The sequence below is a fragment of the Hyperolius riggenbachi genome, chromosome 1, assembly GCF_040937935.1.
Source record: "Hyperolius riggenbachi isolate aHypRig1 chromosome 1, aHypRig1.pri, whole genome shotgun sequence".
Classification (NCBI taxonomy): domain Eukaryota; kingdom Metazoa; phylum Chordata; class Amphibia; order Anura; family Hyperoliidae; genus Hyperolius; species Hyperolius riggenbachi.
The window spans coordinates 12,809,456-12,826,983 of NC_090646.1; the positions used below are offsets into that span (position 1 = coordinate 12,809,456).

The 17,528-nt window shown below is 46.5% G+C and overlaps 1 protein-coding gene across 1 annotated transcript in view; it reads left to right on the forward strand.

Moving 5' to 3' along the window:
* The window catches only part of LOC137544939 (uncharacterized), a 55,368-nt gene that overhangs the window by 25,662 nt on the left and 12,178 nt on the right, over nucleotides 1–17,528 (forward strand). The window contains exon 5 of the mRNA XM_068266036.1: nucleotides 1,516–2,316. Within this exon, the coding sequence (XP_068122137.1) occupies nucleotides 1,516–2,316 (801 nt within the window). The remainder of the gene's footprint in view (nucleotides 1–1,515; nucleotides 2,317–17,528) is intronic.

The window sequence follows — 17,528 nt, forward strand, 5'->3', positions numbered from 1 at the left end:
CCTTTTCTGAATTTGAACCCTTGTCACCCAATGATCAACTGTACCAGGTTTGAGCCTTGTGCTATTAACAGTGCAAGAATGGAAGCAATGAAATATTCCCCTTGGAAATCAATAGGTGAATTTTGATTGGATTTTGTAAGCTCCTCCCACCTTTCTGAATATTAATCCCAGTCACCCAGCGACCAACTGTGCAAAGTTTGAGAACCCTACCATTAACTGTGTAAGAATGGCTGCAGTTTACATTTTCCAGTGAAATTTGTATTTGTCTCCGACCCCTTTTTGGTTATGGGAATAAAAAGTATCCTATACTTTATTCCAGGTAATGTACTATGTGTGTGCCAAATTTCATTCAAATCCGTTCAGCCATTTTTGCGTGATCGAGTAACAAACATCCAAACATACAAACATCCAAACATCCGAACTTTCCCATTTATAATATTAGTAGGATTTACTCATTTAAACTTTTGAATATAATTTTAGTAACAAAAAGGCCAAATTATATCAACCTTAACAATAACAGTAGTAACGCTCAATTATGTACAAATCTGCACAATATCAACATTAATTATGAGTAGTAAAACTCAATTATGTGCACAATGTTAAGAAGGAGATGAGAAAAAAGAGGATGAGAAAACCATTCCATTCTTATTTCTTCCCTTCATAAAGAAGTGAGGATGTACTGATTCCAATTGGTTGCTAAGGGTGGGTTCCATATAGTCTGATTGCTTTGCATGGAAACCTGGAAAAACACCATTGGATATAAAGAGGGTCATTTGGGCGCCGCCATAGACTGTTATGGCTAAAGCAACACTCAGAGGGTAATTAAAGCGCTGGCAAGAGGTGGACCCCAAGGAAACACAGAGCATCAGGAAATTGGCAATAGCAGTGTTAGTTGTTTTTGGGCTACACCCTGTGCCCAGATTTCCAGTCACCTTTTTTACATGTATGCGGCCAACTCTTCCTCCCAAAAAATCAACATCATGGCACATTTTGGGCTCTACGTTCATGAAAATTGTTCCTTAGATGAATCGGCCTGAATGAGTGTAATGAAGATAATGTGTGCCTGTGTTTAAATTTACAGTTACGTGTGTGTCTGCTCAGGTGCATGCGTGATTTTGGTCTTCATATTGCAGCTCAGCTCCCCAGTGCCACACCTAACAGAGCTTCTAGTGTTATCAGGAAATGCTACAACTGTTTAAATGTAATTGGCTTGGACCCTTTATGGCTAAATTAGGAATAGGGTTGCCCTGTTTAGGAGAACTCATGGAGAAGCATGTGATCAGTTTGATCAGCTGATAGATTTGTAAGGTTCTGATTCGCTGGTCCTGATCATGTGTTAAACCAGGAAGTCATCACAGCAAATCAGGACCTTACAAATCTATCAGCTGATCAAACTGATCACATGCTTCTCCGTGAGTTCTTCTAAGCAGAGCCATCCCTAATTAGGAATGTCGTTTTCTGCACATTGCATCTGCCAAATTACAAATGGATTTATTATCTTAACTTGTTTTTCAGGTGCTTTGCTGCTGACCATAGCGGAGGATTTCACTGCAAGGATTGGTTTACCCCCAGCAGATCCTGATGATGATTACCGCAAGAGGGCTTTAGATTTGGGTAAATTAAGCAATGTCACCAATGTCACCTGCAGTCCTGATGGAGACCTGTACTGTGTCCGTGGTGGGGACCTCTATGTTGGACCAATCTCCCCATCCAGCAATGCTACGGACTGGTTCTCTCAAGCCAGAAGAGTTGGCAAAAATGATTGGGGTATATTTAAATTTATTTTTTTCCATCCCAACGGAGATCTGTATGTAGCAACTAATGATGGACTCCTCTACAAGGGTCCAAAACCAGAAAATGAACACATACCCTGGCTGTACAAGCAAGCAACAAAGATCGGAAACTGTCTATGGCAATATTTTGAGGCCCTGTTCTTCAGTCCAGATGGCATTCTATACGCAGTGGACAGTAGTGGTGGGCTTGTGAAGGCTCCTCCACCAAAAGGGCCGGAAGTAAATTGGATGGGCGAGATCACAACTTGTGAAGCAGGAGGATGGCTTCCGCTCAACCACTTCATATCTTTCAGTCCAGATGGAAAACTGTGGTGTGTTGACAAAACCACAGGAACCATCTACAGAGGGTTACCTCCAGATCCAAAACAACAAAGATACCTGGAGACCGCTGATAAGTTGGGAAAGGATTATAATGTATATAAATTCCTCTGCTTGACCCAGGACAAGACAGCTCAAAGAATTACGCCTGAACTGGACAAGAAGTTTTCTGACACTCCCGTGGTCACAGAAGAGATCATAGAAGGTATTCACATTAGTCATTAGCCCTGTATGCAAAAGTGCTCATTGGCATTACCGTGCTAGCTCCCGGTGTTGGTAATAGTGAGGAAATGCCCGTTTTTAGCACCACTGTGGACGCAGCCTAATCTAGTTTTTGTTTCTTTTCAATTGCTTGAAGTGCACATGCATATTTGGGAGGGGTGCACATGTGCGGGGCAGGAAAAACAGAAGCTCTGTTTTGTCCAGATTAGACATGCCTCAAACCTCTGATTTTCAGTTCGCGAATTTCCGTGGAAGGTTCGGTTCGCGGAAAAGCTTACGAACTGCAATAGACTTCAATGGGGAGGCGAACTTAAAAATTTAGAATAATTTCTACCGGCTGGAAAAATGATAGAAAACCTGTTTCAAGGGATCTAATACCTGGAGGAAGACATGATTGAGTGAAATACACATCAAAAGTCCCAGGCAAAAATCTAGAATTTACATAAACCCCTATTTTAAGGTCACAAATCTCATTCAATGTTTAATTACAGGCCTACACTGCTTTACAACATCAGACAGTGCATCCCTCTCCTCCCTCCTCCCGGAGGGAGGAGAGTCTCATCTTCCAGGGAATTGTAGAATTTCAAAAGCCAGCTTATATACCTTGGCCGGGAATTGAACCCAGGTCTTGGCCAGGAATTGAACCCAGGTCTGAGTGCTTGGTAGATAGCTCGCTTAACCGCTATACCACCACCAACACTACATGCTGAAGGCAGCCGAGCATGTACCATTATGATATACCCAAGAGAAAAATGAGCTTGCTTAAAGATTTGTAGGCTTTCAAAATCCAGCTTACATACCTACATGCTGAAGTCAGCCTAGCATGTACCATTTGTCACAGGAGCCCTGGTGGCTGGAAGGCGAAATGCCTTCCAAACGGTTCTAGCGCACAGATCGTGCAAACTGTGGTCGCAGTCAATGCGCAGAAACCGTTGGGAATTGGCCGCAGACAAACCAGAAGGGAGCCTTGTGGGTTACGGAAATACATTTTACACACTATTTCAGGGTATATCTGCCACCACCACTGGTATGGGCCAGTAGTCCCTACCGACTGACTGATCCTGCAAATAAAATGGTTAAAACACGCTGTATCCTATCTAGATATCAATAATAGTAGCGACTCCTCAGAGACCTGAGTTCAGTTTCTGTGTATGGCTGTATAGCAGGTGTAGCGGAACAGTAAACGACTTTGATAAAGTCTTTATTTATGTGCAATATAAATAATTAATATATTCAGAAAATTATTAAAATCAACAATTATGGAAACATTTATAGCCAGTATGAAATAAAAAAGGAGAAAATACTTAGATTTGTGGAAAGATGCCCTTTTGTGGGAAAAACTTGTAGAGTTCCTTTTGTTTCAGTTCAAAGTTCAGAGTTCAGACCAGGTGGATGCCAGCATATCCTCAAGCTGGCACAGATGTGATCAAGATGGTGTTTCAAGGTGGAGGACACTTGCGTTTTAGCCTGTCAATAGTTTTATCACCCATCGCTGCGGGGAGTGGCTATGACAGGCACAAGTCCAGCCTCGGGAGGAGGGATCTGGGGCTGTCCCATCCTTACAGACCCTCAGACTGGCAGAATTCTAGTTCGGCCCATCTTGGGGTGCACGTGGGGGCAGTTAAAACCTATACCGCATATTCACACGCAGCATGATTGTACGAATCCTAGGACATGAAATATGACAGGTCTATCATGAGAAACCCATATTGCTATGAGAATTTAGGGGACAGAGTTCTGGGAATTTCACAGAACCAGCACCAGGACTCATGCTACACTTTCCCCATGTTTGACGAAGTTGCCATCTCAGGAACCCCAGAAATATGACAGATATGGGAAGTTATGGATTGTGCTATGAGCCTCAGGTCTAGTGTTGGGCGAACAGTGTTTGCCACTGTTCAAGTTCTGCAGAACATCACCCTGTTCGGGTGATGTTCGAGTTCGGCCGAACACCTTATGGTGTTCGGCCTTTTAGTTCGGGTTCGCCCGAACTGCTCAATGCCCGGCCGAACAGGGCCCTGTTCGGCCGAATACGGCCCCCTTATGGGGTCGCAGGCATAAGGGGGGAGCATGCCCCGATCTCGGGGGGGGGGGGAGGGTCGGAAATTCCCCCCACCCCCTCCGCTAGCGCTCCCCCCTCTGCCCGCTTCCCCATAAAAAAGTTTGCGTAAAGTTAAATAGTACCGGTGGTGGCTGCTGCAGTGGCTGGCTGGCAGTGGTGTGAGTGAGGAGGAGGAGTCCGAGTAGGACGCGTTGAGGCCGGGCAGCGGGCGGTTCAGCGGTAGTACCCTTGTGGTACTTCCGCCCATTCTCTGACCTCACGTCCTCTACGTGATGACGCATACGAGGGTACGCGTCACGCGTACCCTCGTATGCGTCATCACGTAGAGGACGTGAGGTCAGAGAAAGGGCGGAAGTACCACAAGGGTACTACCGCTGATCCGCCCGCTGCCCGGCCTCAACGCGTCCTACTCGGACTCCTCCTCCTCACTCACACCACTGCCAGGCCAGCCAGCCACTGCAGCAGCCACCACCGGTACTATTTAACTTTACGCAAACTTTTTTATGGGGTCACGCGTACCCTCGTATGCGTCATCACGTAGAGGATGTGAGGTCAGAGAAAGGGCGGAAGTACCACAAGGGTACTACCACAATGGTACTACCGCTGAACCGCCCGCTGCCCGGCCTCAACGCGTCCTACTCGGACTCCTCCTCCTCACTCACACCACTGCCAGGCCAGCCAGCCACTGCAGCAGCCACCACCGGTACTATTTAATTTTACGCAAACTTTTTTATGGGGAAGCGGGCAGAGGGGGAGCGCTAGCGGAGGGGGTGGGGGGAATTTCCGACCCCCCCCCGCGATCGGGGCATGGTCCCCCCTTATGCCTTCGACCCCATAGGGGGGCCGTATTGCGGCATGTTCGGGTCCCCATTGACTTGCATTGAGTTCGGGGTTTGGGTCGAACATGCCGAACATCTGGCCCATGTTCGGCCTGTTCGGCTCGAACCCGAACATCCAGGTGTTCGCCCAACACTACTCAGGTCATTCAGGGTGTGTGCTGGCAGCTGGCTTCCCTTTGATCCTCACCAGTGAGCAAGGTGTCAAGATCTCCCGGGGATTCGTAGCCTGCCTGGCTGAATCTAGGCCTCCTTATCAGAGTGGAACAGCTGGCATATCCTCTGAAAGGGACCATTAGCTCTCCTGGGGGCCGGGGAACCAGCTTGTTACAGCTATGTGCTAAACGCAATTAACTACCTTTCCCAGAACTGTCTATCTTAAAACCAAAGTTTGTCATTCTGAGCCCTGCAATAGATGTGCGATCGATTGCGGTGATCAGAAACGACTGCTGGATCTGCGATTTTTGTGCGTTTTGGACGACTGGGCGTCGCCTGGTGTCACACCATTGTGATATATCCAAGAGAAAAATGAGCTTGCTCTCTCTCTCTCTCTAGGACTTGATGGTTTTAAGCTGAAAATTCACTTCAATGGCATCAACGGATACCAGCAGAATTTCACAGGCAATTTCGGAATTCTGCCGGATTGAAAAAGCAATTCCGTCCCGAGCAAACGGAATGGAATGACCAATTTCCCCCCAAAATTGCGGAAAATACAATTCCGTGGAAAGCGGTGACCATCCCTACTAGAGAGAGAGAGAGAGAGAGAGAGAGAGAGAGAGATGAATCTACCTGGCTATCTGGAGTTCTCTTTGGACAACTGTTGAACACAAAAGGCAAGGCCATGCCTGGGTGGGGTTGAACCACCAACCTTTTAGTTAACAGCCAAACACGTTAACCAATTGTGCCACAGAGACTGTGTTCTATTCCTGGCCAATGTAAGCTGGATTTTGAAAGCCTACAAATCTTTAACCCATTCAGGTTCCGTCGTTTTCACTTGAGAAATGTTCACCTCCCATTCATTAGCCTATAACTTTATCACTACTTATCACAATGAACTGATCTATATCTTGTTTTTTCCGCCACCAATTAGGCTTTCTTTGAGGGGTACATTTTGCTAAGAGCCACTTTACTGTAAATGCATTTTAACAGGAAGAATAAGAAAAAAACGGAAAAAATCATTATTTCACAGTTTTCAGCCATTATAGTTTTAAAATAATACATGCCTTCATAATTAAAACTCACGTTTTGTATTTGCCCATATGTACCGGTTATTACACCGTTAAAATTATGTCCCTATCACAATGTATGGCGACAATATTTTATTTGGAAATAAAGGTGCATTTTTTCCGTTTTGCATCCATCACTATTAACAAGTTTAAAATAAAAAAAATAAAGAAATATTTCATCTTTACATTGATATTTAAAAAGTTTAGACCCTTAGGTAAATATTTACATGTTTTTTTTTTTATTGTAATGTTTTTTTTTTTATATTAAACATTTTATTTGGGTATTTTTGGGAGGGTGGGATGTAATGTATAGTTTTATAATGTAATTGTGTGTTATGTTTAACTTTTTTTTAATTTTAGTTGTAGTTTTACTTTTTGGCCACAAGATGGCGGCCATGAGTTTGTTTACATGACGTCACTCTAAGCGTAACACACGCTTAGAGTGGCGCATCGGGGAGGGAACGGCCAGAAAAGGCGCAGCTTCCGAGAGAAGCTGCCGCTTTTTCAGCGGGGGAGAGAAATCAGTGATCGGGCACCATAGCCCGATACATTGATTCCTTGGCTACCGAATCCGCGGCCGGGAGTGCGCGTGCACGCACGCGATCGGCCGCGGGAGTGCGCGGTAGCGCGCATGGTTCCTGGACGTAGTTTCTACGTCCAGGAACCAAAATAGGTTAAGCAAGCTCATTTTTCTCTAGGATATATCATAATGGTACATGCTAGGCTGCCTTCAGCATGTAGTGTTGGTGCTGGTATAGCGGTTCAGAGAGCTATCTACCAAGCACTCCGACCTTTCAGGCCAAGACCTGGGTTCAATTCCCGGCCAAGCTGGCTTTTGAAATTCTACAATTCCCTGGAAGATAAGACCCTTCTCCCTCCGGGAGGAGGGAGGAGGAGGGAGTGAGGAAAGTAATAACAATTAGCTAGGAACAAGCCTATAAGAGCCTAACTAAACTCTCCCTAGCAGAGTCTGTCAGCAGCTGTCCCTTAACTAATTAGTGCAGACAGACTAGTGAGTAAAACAGCACAAGGACCTTGCCTTTTATAAGGGGGTGTGGGGCTCCAGGAGTGAGTGCAGTCTGATCGGCAACAATGTGCCTACTGACTGTGATGTAGAGGGTCAAAGTTCTGCTCAATAGAGCATTATGGGGCGAATCGAACTTCTGGGAAAGTTTGCCTTCGCAGGCGAACGCGAACCACCCGAAGTTCGCCTGGAACCATTCGCCGGCGAACAGTTCGCGACATTTCTAGTCCAGATGTAGCTTCAGGAATCTGGTGGACATTCAGGAGGAGATGGTTGAGAGGCAGGAGAAGACCTTGTCCATGGTGGTGGTGGAGAGATCTGAGGTGTGGAGGTAGATCTGGGTGTCGTCAGCATACAGGTAGTATTTGAATGTCATGGAGAATCCAAATTAAGGAGGTGTATAGGAGGTGTATAGTGATTGTAGTGAATTGTAGCGCCAAGAAAAGTGCTTTGGGAAACACCAGCGGAGAGGGGGGTGATGGTAGTGGAGGAGGCATTGAAGGAGGTTGTTAAGGAGTGATTGAAGAGGTAAGAGGAAAGCCAGGCTAAGGCTAGGCCCAAGACAGCATGCTACAGGTTCCAGCATATAGTCTCAGACATGTTTCCTGTGAATTTTGAATTAGTTTGTAAATTTTGAAATTGAGTTTGGAGGTTCCAAAGACACGACAAGAAAAGTTGTTTAGGTGATAACTGTAATGACTAGCTGTACAGGATATCTTTGCAAGCTTTCGAAACTTTAAGTTTCTTCTTCAGGCATGTTTCAGAACTGGACCAGAACAACACCGAAAAAACTTAAAGTTTTGAAATCTTGCAAAGAAATCTTGTACAGTTAGTTATTAACTACCTGCGGACCGCCGCAGTATAAATCTACGGCGGGCAGGGGGCGCTGCGGTTCTGACCAGACGTAAACGCTACGTCCCATTCACCGCGCGCCCCCGCCCATCCCCGCCGCTGTCGCCGCTCTGTCCCCGCCGCTCATTGCTGCCCTGCCGCCTCTATGACAGCAGAGCACTGTGAGCCGGGCAGGAGCCGTTTTCATTGGCTCCTGGCCCTGTCATTCCTGTAAGCCGTTCCCATTGGCTTACATGGAGTGACAGGGTCAGGAGCCAATGAAAGCGGCTCCTGCCCGGCTCACAGTGCTCTGCTGTCATAGAGGAGGCAGAGAGAGCAGCCTGCGTTGGGGACAGAGCGACGTGACCGGCGGATTTTAGCGGCGATTCGTCTGGAAGCGGCGGTTTTCTGAACCAGCACCCTCTGGTCCTTAAGGGGGCAGAGGGCGCTGGTCCCAAAGTGGTTATAGGCATCGCCTAAACAGCTTTTGTTGTTACGTTTTCAAAATCTCTCCATGACTAATACCGGACCATGTGCAACTGGGTGGAGGTTCGTGAGCTCCTGTTCGTCTTTGGATTTGAAGGGGGTGCCTTTTGAACTATCTTTTTATGTATATAGCTGATGGCCCGGTGTTGCCCGGATATGTATTTGGTTGGTGTTGGCTGCGTCCACTTTTTCTAACCCTAACACACAATTACTCAATGACCAAGTTTGTGAGCTTTGCGGTCTTTGGCATCAATAATTTGCATTGGAATGAAACAAATCTGATTGGCTGTTTGTGACTCCACCCCCTTTTCTGAATTTGAGCCCCCAATGACCAACTGTACCAGGTTGGAAGCTTCAGCCATTTTTGCGTGATTGAGTAACAAACATCCAAACATCCGGACTTTCCCATCCTATCTAACTAATTTTATAAATGGGAAAGTTCAGATGTTTGGCTGAACGGATTTGAATGAAATTTGGCACACACATAGTACATTACCTGGAATAAAGTATAGGATACTTTTTATTCCCATAACCAAAAAGAGGGCGGAGACAAATACAAATTTCACTGAGAAAATGTAAACGGCAGCCTTTCTTACACTGTTAATGGTAGGGTTCTCAACCTTTGCACAGTTGGTCGCTGGGTGGCTAGGATTAATATTCAGAAAAGTGGGTGGAGCCTATAAAAGCCAATCAAAATTCACCTATTGATTTTCAAGGGGAATATTTACATTGCTGCCATTCTTGCACTGTTGATGGCACAAGCCTCAAACCTGGTACAGTTGATCATTGGGTGACTGGGGTTTGAATTGAGAAAGGGGATGGAGCCACAAACAGCCAATCAGATTTGTTTCATTCCAATGCAAATTATTGATGCAAAAGACAGCAAAGCTCACAAACTTGGTAATTGAGTATTTGAGTAATTGTGTGTTAGGGTTAGGAAAGTGGGCACAGCCAACACCAGCCAAATACATAATCGGGCAATGCCGGGTCATCAGTGGGTGGAGACTAATACACATTTCATGGAGAAAATGTAAACTGAAGCCATTCTTACACTGTTAAAGGATTCTCAAACTTTGCACAATTGATCATGGGGTGACTGGGATTAATATTCAGAAAAGTGGGTGGAGCCTAAAAAAGCCAATCAAAATCCACCTATTGATTTTTAAGGGAATATGTAATTGCTGCCATTCTTGCACTGTTAATGGCACAAGCCTTAAACCTGGTACAGTTGGTCATTGGGTGACTGGGGTTAAACATTTAGAAAAGGGGTGGAGCCACAAACAGCCAATCAGATTTGTTTAATCTCAATGAAAATTATTGATGCCAAAGACCACAAAGCTCACAAACTTGGTCATTGAGTAGGTGTGTGTTAGGGTTATAAAAAGTAGGCAGAGCCAACACCAGCCAAATACATACCTGAACAATGTCAGGAAATCAGTGGGTGGAGAAAAATACAAATTTCATTGGGAAAATGTAAACTAAAGTCATTCTTACACTGGTAATGGTAGGGTTCTCAAACTTTGCACAGTTGGTCACTGGGTGACTGGGATTAATAATCAGAAAAAGGGGTGGAGCCTACAAAAGCCAATCAAAATCCCCCTATTTATTTTTAAGGGGAAATTTAATTGCTGCCATTCTTGCACTGTTAATGGCACAAGCCTCACCTGTACCTGGTACAGATGGCCATTGGGCAAAGCTCACAAACGTGGTCATTAAAGAGGAACTCCAGTGAAAATAATGTAATAATGTATAAATGATTAAGTCAGTGTTTGCCCTTTGTAAAATCTTTCCTCTCCCTGATTTACATTCTGACATTTATTACATGGTGACATTTTTACTGTTGGCAGGTGATGTAGCTGCTGCTTGCTTTTTTGGCAGTTGGAAACAGCTGTAAACAGCTATTTCCCACAATGCAACAAGGTTCACAGACAGGAAACTGTCAGGAGTACCACGGTCCTCAGAGTTTCTTGTGGGAGGGGTTTCACCACAATATCAGTCATACAGTGCCCCCTGATGGTCTGTTTGTGAAAAGGAATAGATTTCTCATGTAAAAGGGGGTATCATCTACTGATTGGAATAAAGTTCAATTCTTGGCCGGAGTTTCTCTTTAAGTAATTGTGTGTTAGGGTTAGGAAAAGTGGGCGGGCCAACACTGGCCAAATACATACCCGGGCAATGCCGGGCCACCAGCTAGTTTATAATATTAGTGAGCTTTACTAATTTACAAATACTGAAAATGGTTTCAGTAACAAGAATGCCAAATCACGTCTGTTTCAATATGATTTTATTGCATGAAAAAGTTGAATACAGTCAAAATCCTGAAACATATTATCCTATCCTATACAACAAGACTTTTTCCTTAAAGGGAAGGTTCAGGGAGGGTGCCTAAAAAATAAAAATCAATTTCCACTTACCTGGGGCTTCCTCCAGCTCGTGGCAGGCAGGAGGTGCCCTCGCCGCCGCTCCGCAGGCTCCCGGTGGTCTCCGGTGGCCGACCTGACCTGGCCAGGCCGGCTGCCAGGTCGGGCTCTTCTGCGCTCCAAGGCCCGGCACTTCTGCGTCCCACGCGGGCGCGCTGACGTCATCGGACATCCGCCGGGCTGTACTGCGCAGGCGCAGAACTACTGTGCCTGCGCAGTACAGCCCGGCGGACGCCCGATGTTGTCAGCGCACCCTCCCTGAACCTTCCCTTTAAGAACATCACAGTACATATACAGTATAATGGAGCAAAATGTGTATATTGTACATTAGGTGTTTTATAAAGGATCCGTACTAGTGTTGGGCGAACATCTAGATGTTCGGGTTCGGGCCGAACAGGCCAAACATGGCCGCGATGTTCGGGTGTTCGACCCGAACTCCGAACATAATGGAAGTCAATGGGGACCCAAACTTTTGTGCTTTGTAAAGCCTCCTTACATGCTACATACCCCAAATTTACAGGGTATGTGCACCTTGGGAGTGGGTACAAGAGGAAATTTTTTTTTAGCAAAAAGAGCTTATAGTTTTTGAGAAAATCGATTTTAAAGTTTCAAAGGGAACACAGGTAACATGCTTTTTGTCGGCATGCAGTCATAAATGTAATACATATAAGAGGTTCCAGGAAAAGGGACCGGTAACGCTAACCCAGCAGCAGCACACGTGATGGAACAGGAGGAGGGTGGCGCAGGAGGAGAAGGCCACGCTTTGAGACACAACAACCCAGGCCTTGCATGAAGACAAGAAGCGTGCGGATAGCAATTTGCATTTTGTCGCCATGCAGTCATAAATGTAATACAGATGAGAGGTTCAATAAACAGGGACCGGAAACGCTAACCCATCACAGATGTTCATTGTTCATGTTACTTGGTTGGGGTCCGGGAGTGTTGCGTAGTCGTTTCCAATCCAGGATTGATTCATTTTAATTTGAGTCAGACGGTCTGCATTTTCTGTGGAGAGGCGGATACGCCGCCGATCTGTGACGATGCCTCCGGCAGCACTGAAACAGCGTTCCGACATAACGCTGGCTGCCGGGCAAGCCAGCACCTCTATTGCGTACATTGCCAGTTTGTGCCAGGTGTCTAGCTTCGATACCCAATAGTTGAAGGGTGCAGATGGATTGTTCAACACAGCTATGCCATCTGACATGTAGTCCTTGACCATCTTCTTCAGGCGATCGGTGTTGGAGGTGGATCTGCACGCTTGCTGTTCTGTGTGCTGCTGCATGGGTGTCAGAAAATTTTCCCACTCCAAGGACACTGCCGATACCATTCCCTTTTGGGCACTAGCTGCGGCTTGTGTTGTTTGCTGCCCTCCTGGTCGTCCTGGGTTTTCGGAAGTCAGTCTGTCGGCGTACAACTGGCTAGAGGAGGGGGAGGATGTCAATCTCCTCTCTAAAGTCTCCACAAGGGCCTGCTGGTATTCTTCCATTTTGACCTGTCTGGCTCTTTCTTCAAGCAGTTTTGGAACATTGTGTTTGTACCGTGGATCCAGAAGGGTATAAACCCAGTAATTGGTGTTGTCCAGAATGCGCACAATGCGTGGGTCGCGTTCAATGCAGTCCTAGGCCGAAGAGGTCATAGCCTAGGGTCACAAAACCTGTTTAATTGGGCAATTTCAATGGTGGCCAGTCTGACGTACATAAATCGCAGCAATGGCCGTTAGCAACGTCTGAATCTCACGAAATGTCTCATGCAGGTAGAAGACATATTGTTAGACTTGGGCTCCAAAGATGGGTTCCCTACATCTCTGCAAACCAGAGTTACAGGGCTCCAAATTTGGTAAAATCCCCCATAGGCTTTCATTGGGCCTCCTATTTACAGTTCCAAAATCTCACATCTTTTCAAAGGGCAATTACTCAGCAGTGGCAAATTTTCTAGCATTGTAGGGACCCTTAGGGGGAACATGACTGGTGAGTTTCGGGCCCCTAGGCCAAAGAGGTCATAGCCTAGGGTCACAAAAACCTGTTTATTTGGGCTATTTCAATGGTAGTGATGGTGACGTACATAAATCGCAGCAATGGCCGTTAGCAAAGTCTGAATCTCACGAAATGTCTCATGCAGGTAGAAGACATATTGTTAGACTTGGATTCCAAAGATGGGGTCCCTACATCTCTGCAAACCAGAGTTACAGGGGTCCAAAATTGGTAAAATCCCCCATAGGATTTCATTGCCTCCCTATTTCACTTTCCAAAATCTCACATCTTTTCAAAGGGCAATGGCTCAGCAGTACCAAATTTTCTAGCATTGTAGGGACTCTTAGGGGGAACATGACTGGTGAGTTTCGGGCCCCTAGGCCGAAGAGGTCATAGCCTAGGGTCACAAAAACCTGTTTATTTGGGATATTTCAATGGTAGTGATGGTGGCGTACATAAATCGCAGCAATGGCCGTTAGCAAAGTCTGAATCTCACGAAATGTCTCATGCAGGTAGAAGACATATTGTTAGACTTGGATTCCAAAGATGGGGTCCCTACATCTCTGCAAACCAGAGTTACAGGGGTCCAAAATTGGTAAAATCCCCCATAGGATTTCATTGCCTCCCTATTTCACTTTCCAAAATCTCACATCTTTTCAAAGGGCAATGGCTCAGCAGTACCAAATTTTCTAGCATTGTAGGGACCCTTAGGGGGAACATGACTGGTGAGTTTCGGGCCCCTAGGCCGAAGAGGTCATAGCCTAGGGTCACAAAAACCTGTTTATTTGGGCTATTTCAATGGTAGTGATGGTGGCGTACATAAATCTCAGCCATGGCCGTTAGCAACGTCTGAATCTCACGAAATGTCTCATGCAGGTAGAAGACATATTGTTAGACTTGGATTCCAAAGATGGGGTCCCTACATCTCTGCAAACCAGAGTTACAGGGGTCCAAAATTGGTAAAATCCCCCATAGGATTTCATTGCCTCCCTATTTCACTTTCCAAAATCTCACATCTTTTCAAAGGGCAATGGCTCAGCAGTACCAAATTTTCTAGCATTGTAGGGACCCTTAGGGGGAACATGACTGGTGAGTTTCGGGCCCCTAGGCCGAAGAGGTCATAGCCTAGGGTCACAAAAACCTGTTTATTTGGGCTATTTCAATGGTAGTGATGGTGGCGTACATACCGTATTTTCCGCCGTATAAGACGCACTTTTTCTCCCCTCAAAATGGGGAGAAAAAGTCCCTGCGTCTTATACGGCAAATGCAGGGAATCCCCGACTTCCGAACACCCGCCGATACGAACCGCCGCTATGTCGGGGATTCCCTGCATTCGCTGAGCTGTGTGGTCTGCTCCCCTTGCAATTTGATAGGTGCATAGATGTATGTATATATCCCTGGCTCACCCCGTGTGACCGCTTCCCCTCACGGACTCACTCCCCTGTCCGTGTCCGCTTTCCTCCCGGCATATGTTGCTACATTCCCCCCGCATGTGTGGGCTCCCCTCCCCGCTTGAGTGTGCGCTGCCCCCGGGATCAGTATAGCAGCAGCAGTCTTACTTTACCAGCGGCTCCCCGGATCGCAGACCTGGTCGCCTGTCTCGCCGCTCCTCTAGCGATGGCTTCTGCAATACGCGTCATCAATACAGTCATCACTAGAGGAGCGGCGAGACAGGCGACCAGGTCTGCGATCCGGGGAGCCGCTGGTAAAGTAAGACTGCTGCTGCTATACTGATCCCGGGGGCAGCGCACACTCAAGCGGGGAGGGGAGCCCACACATGCGGGGGGAATGTAGCAACATATGCCGGGAGGAAAGCGGACACGGACAGGGGAGTGAGTCCGTGAGGGGAAGCGGTCACACGGGGTGAGCCAGGGATATATACATACACCTATCAAATTGCAAGGGGAGCAGACCACACAGCTAGCGGGTAAACCTATAGATACATGGGGACACCTGAGGGCACATGGGGACCACACTGGGGACTCCAGAGGACACATGGGGGACACCTGAAGGCACATGGGGACCACATAGGGGACACCTGAGGCCACATGGGGGAACACCTGAAGCCACATGGGGGACACCTGAGGGCACATGGGGACCACACTGGGGACTCCTGAGGGCACATGGGGACCACACAGGGGACTCCTGAGGACACATGGGGGACACCTGGGAGCACCTGAGGGCACATGGAGGACATTAATTGAAGGAGAAGATCTACAAGACGCTCCTGAATATGGACGCACCAGGTTTAGTATTTTTTTTTCTTCCCTGGATTTTGCCCTCTAAACCTGGGTGCGTCTTATATTCCGGAGCGTCTTATACGGCGCGAAATACGGTAAATCTCAGCCATGGCCGTTAGCAACGTCTGAATCTCACGAAATGTCTAATGCAGGTAGAAGACATATTGTTAGACTTGGATTCCAAAGATGGGGTCCCTACATCTCTGCAAACCAGGGTTACAGGGGTCCAAAATTGGTAAAATCCCCCATAGGCTTTCATTGGGCCTCCTATTTACCGTTCCAAAATCTCACACCATTTCAAAGGGCAATGGCTCAGCAGTGGCAAAACTCACCAGTCATGATCCCCCTAAGGGTCCCTACAATGCTAGAAAATTTGGTACTGCTGAGCCATTGCCCTTTGAAAAGATGTGAGATTTTGGAAAGTGAAATAGGGAGGCAATGAAATCCTATGGTGGATTTTACCAATTTTGGACCCCTGTAACTCTGGTTTGCAGAGATGTAGGGACCCCATCTTTGGAATCCAAGTCTAACGATATGTCTTCTACCTGCATGAGACATTTCGTGAGATTCAGACTTTGCTAACGGCCATTGCTGCGATTTATGTACGCCACCATCACTACCATTGAAATAGCCCAAATAAACAGGTTTTTGTGACCCTAGGCTATGACCTCTTCGGCCTAGGGGCCCGAAACTCACCAGTCATGTTCCCCCTAGGGGGCCCTACAATGCTAGAAAATTTGTTACTGCTGAGCCATTGCTCTTTGAAAAGATGTGAGATTTTGGAAAGTGAAATAGGGAGGCAATGAAATCCTATGGGGGATTTTACCAATTTTGGACCCCTGTAACTCTGGTTTGCAGAGATGTAGGGACCCCATCTTTGGAATCCAAGTCTAACAATATGTCTTCTACCTGCATGAGACATTTCGTGAGATACAGACTTTGCTAACGGCCATTGCTGAGATTTATGTACGCCACCATCACTACCATTGAAATAGCCCAAATAAACAGGTTTTTGTGACCCTAGGCTATGACCTCTTCGGCCTAGGGGCCCGAAACTCACCAGTCATGTTCCCCCTAAGGGTCCCTACAATGCTAGAAAATTTGCCACTGCTGAGTAATTGCCCTTTGAAAAGATGTGAGATTTTGGAACTGTAAATAGGAGGCCCAATGAAAGCCTATGGGGGATTTTACCAAATTTGGAGCCCTGTAACTCTGGTTTGCAGAGATGTAGGGAACCCATCTTTGGAGCCCAAGTCTAACAATATGTCTTCTACCTGCATGAGACATTTCGTGAGATTCAGACGTTGCTAACGGCCATTGCTGTGATTTATGTACGTCAGACTCGCCACCATTGAAATTGCCCAAATAAACAGGTTTTGTGACCCTAGGCTATGACCTCTTCGGCCTAGGACTGCATTGAACGCGACCCACGCATTGTGCGCATTCTGGACAACACCAATTACTGGGTTTATACCCTTCTGGATCCACGGTACAAACACAATGTTCCAAAACTGCTTGAAGAAAGAGCCAGACAGGTCAAAATGGAAGAATACCAGCAGGCCCTTGTGGAGACTTTAGAGAGGAGATTGACATCCTCCCCCTCCTCTAGCCAGTTGTACGCCGACAGACTGACTTCCGCAAACCCAGGATGACCAGGAGGGCAGCAAACAACACAAGCCGCAGCTAGTGCCCAAAAGGGAATGGTATCGGCAGCGTTTCCGGTCCCTGTTTATTGAACCTCTCATCTGTATTACATTTATGACTGCATGGCGACAAAATGCAAATTGCTATCCGCACGCTTCTTGTCCTCATGCAAGGCCTGGGTTGTTGTGTCTCAAAGCGTGGCCTTCTCCTCCTGCGCCGCCCTCCTCCTGTTCCATCACGTGTGCTGCTGCTGGGTTAGCATTACCGGTCCCTTTTCCTGGAACCTCTTATATGTATTACATTTATGACTGCATGCCGACAAAAAACATGTTACCTGTGCAAAGAAAACAGACATTTCCCGCATTTAAAAGACAGTTTTCCCTTTGAAACTTTAAAATCGATTTTCTCAAAAACTATAAGCTCTTTTTGCTAATTTTTTTTTCCTCTTGTACCCAC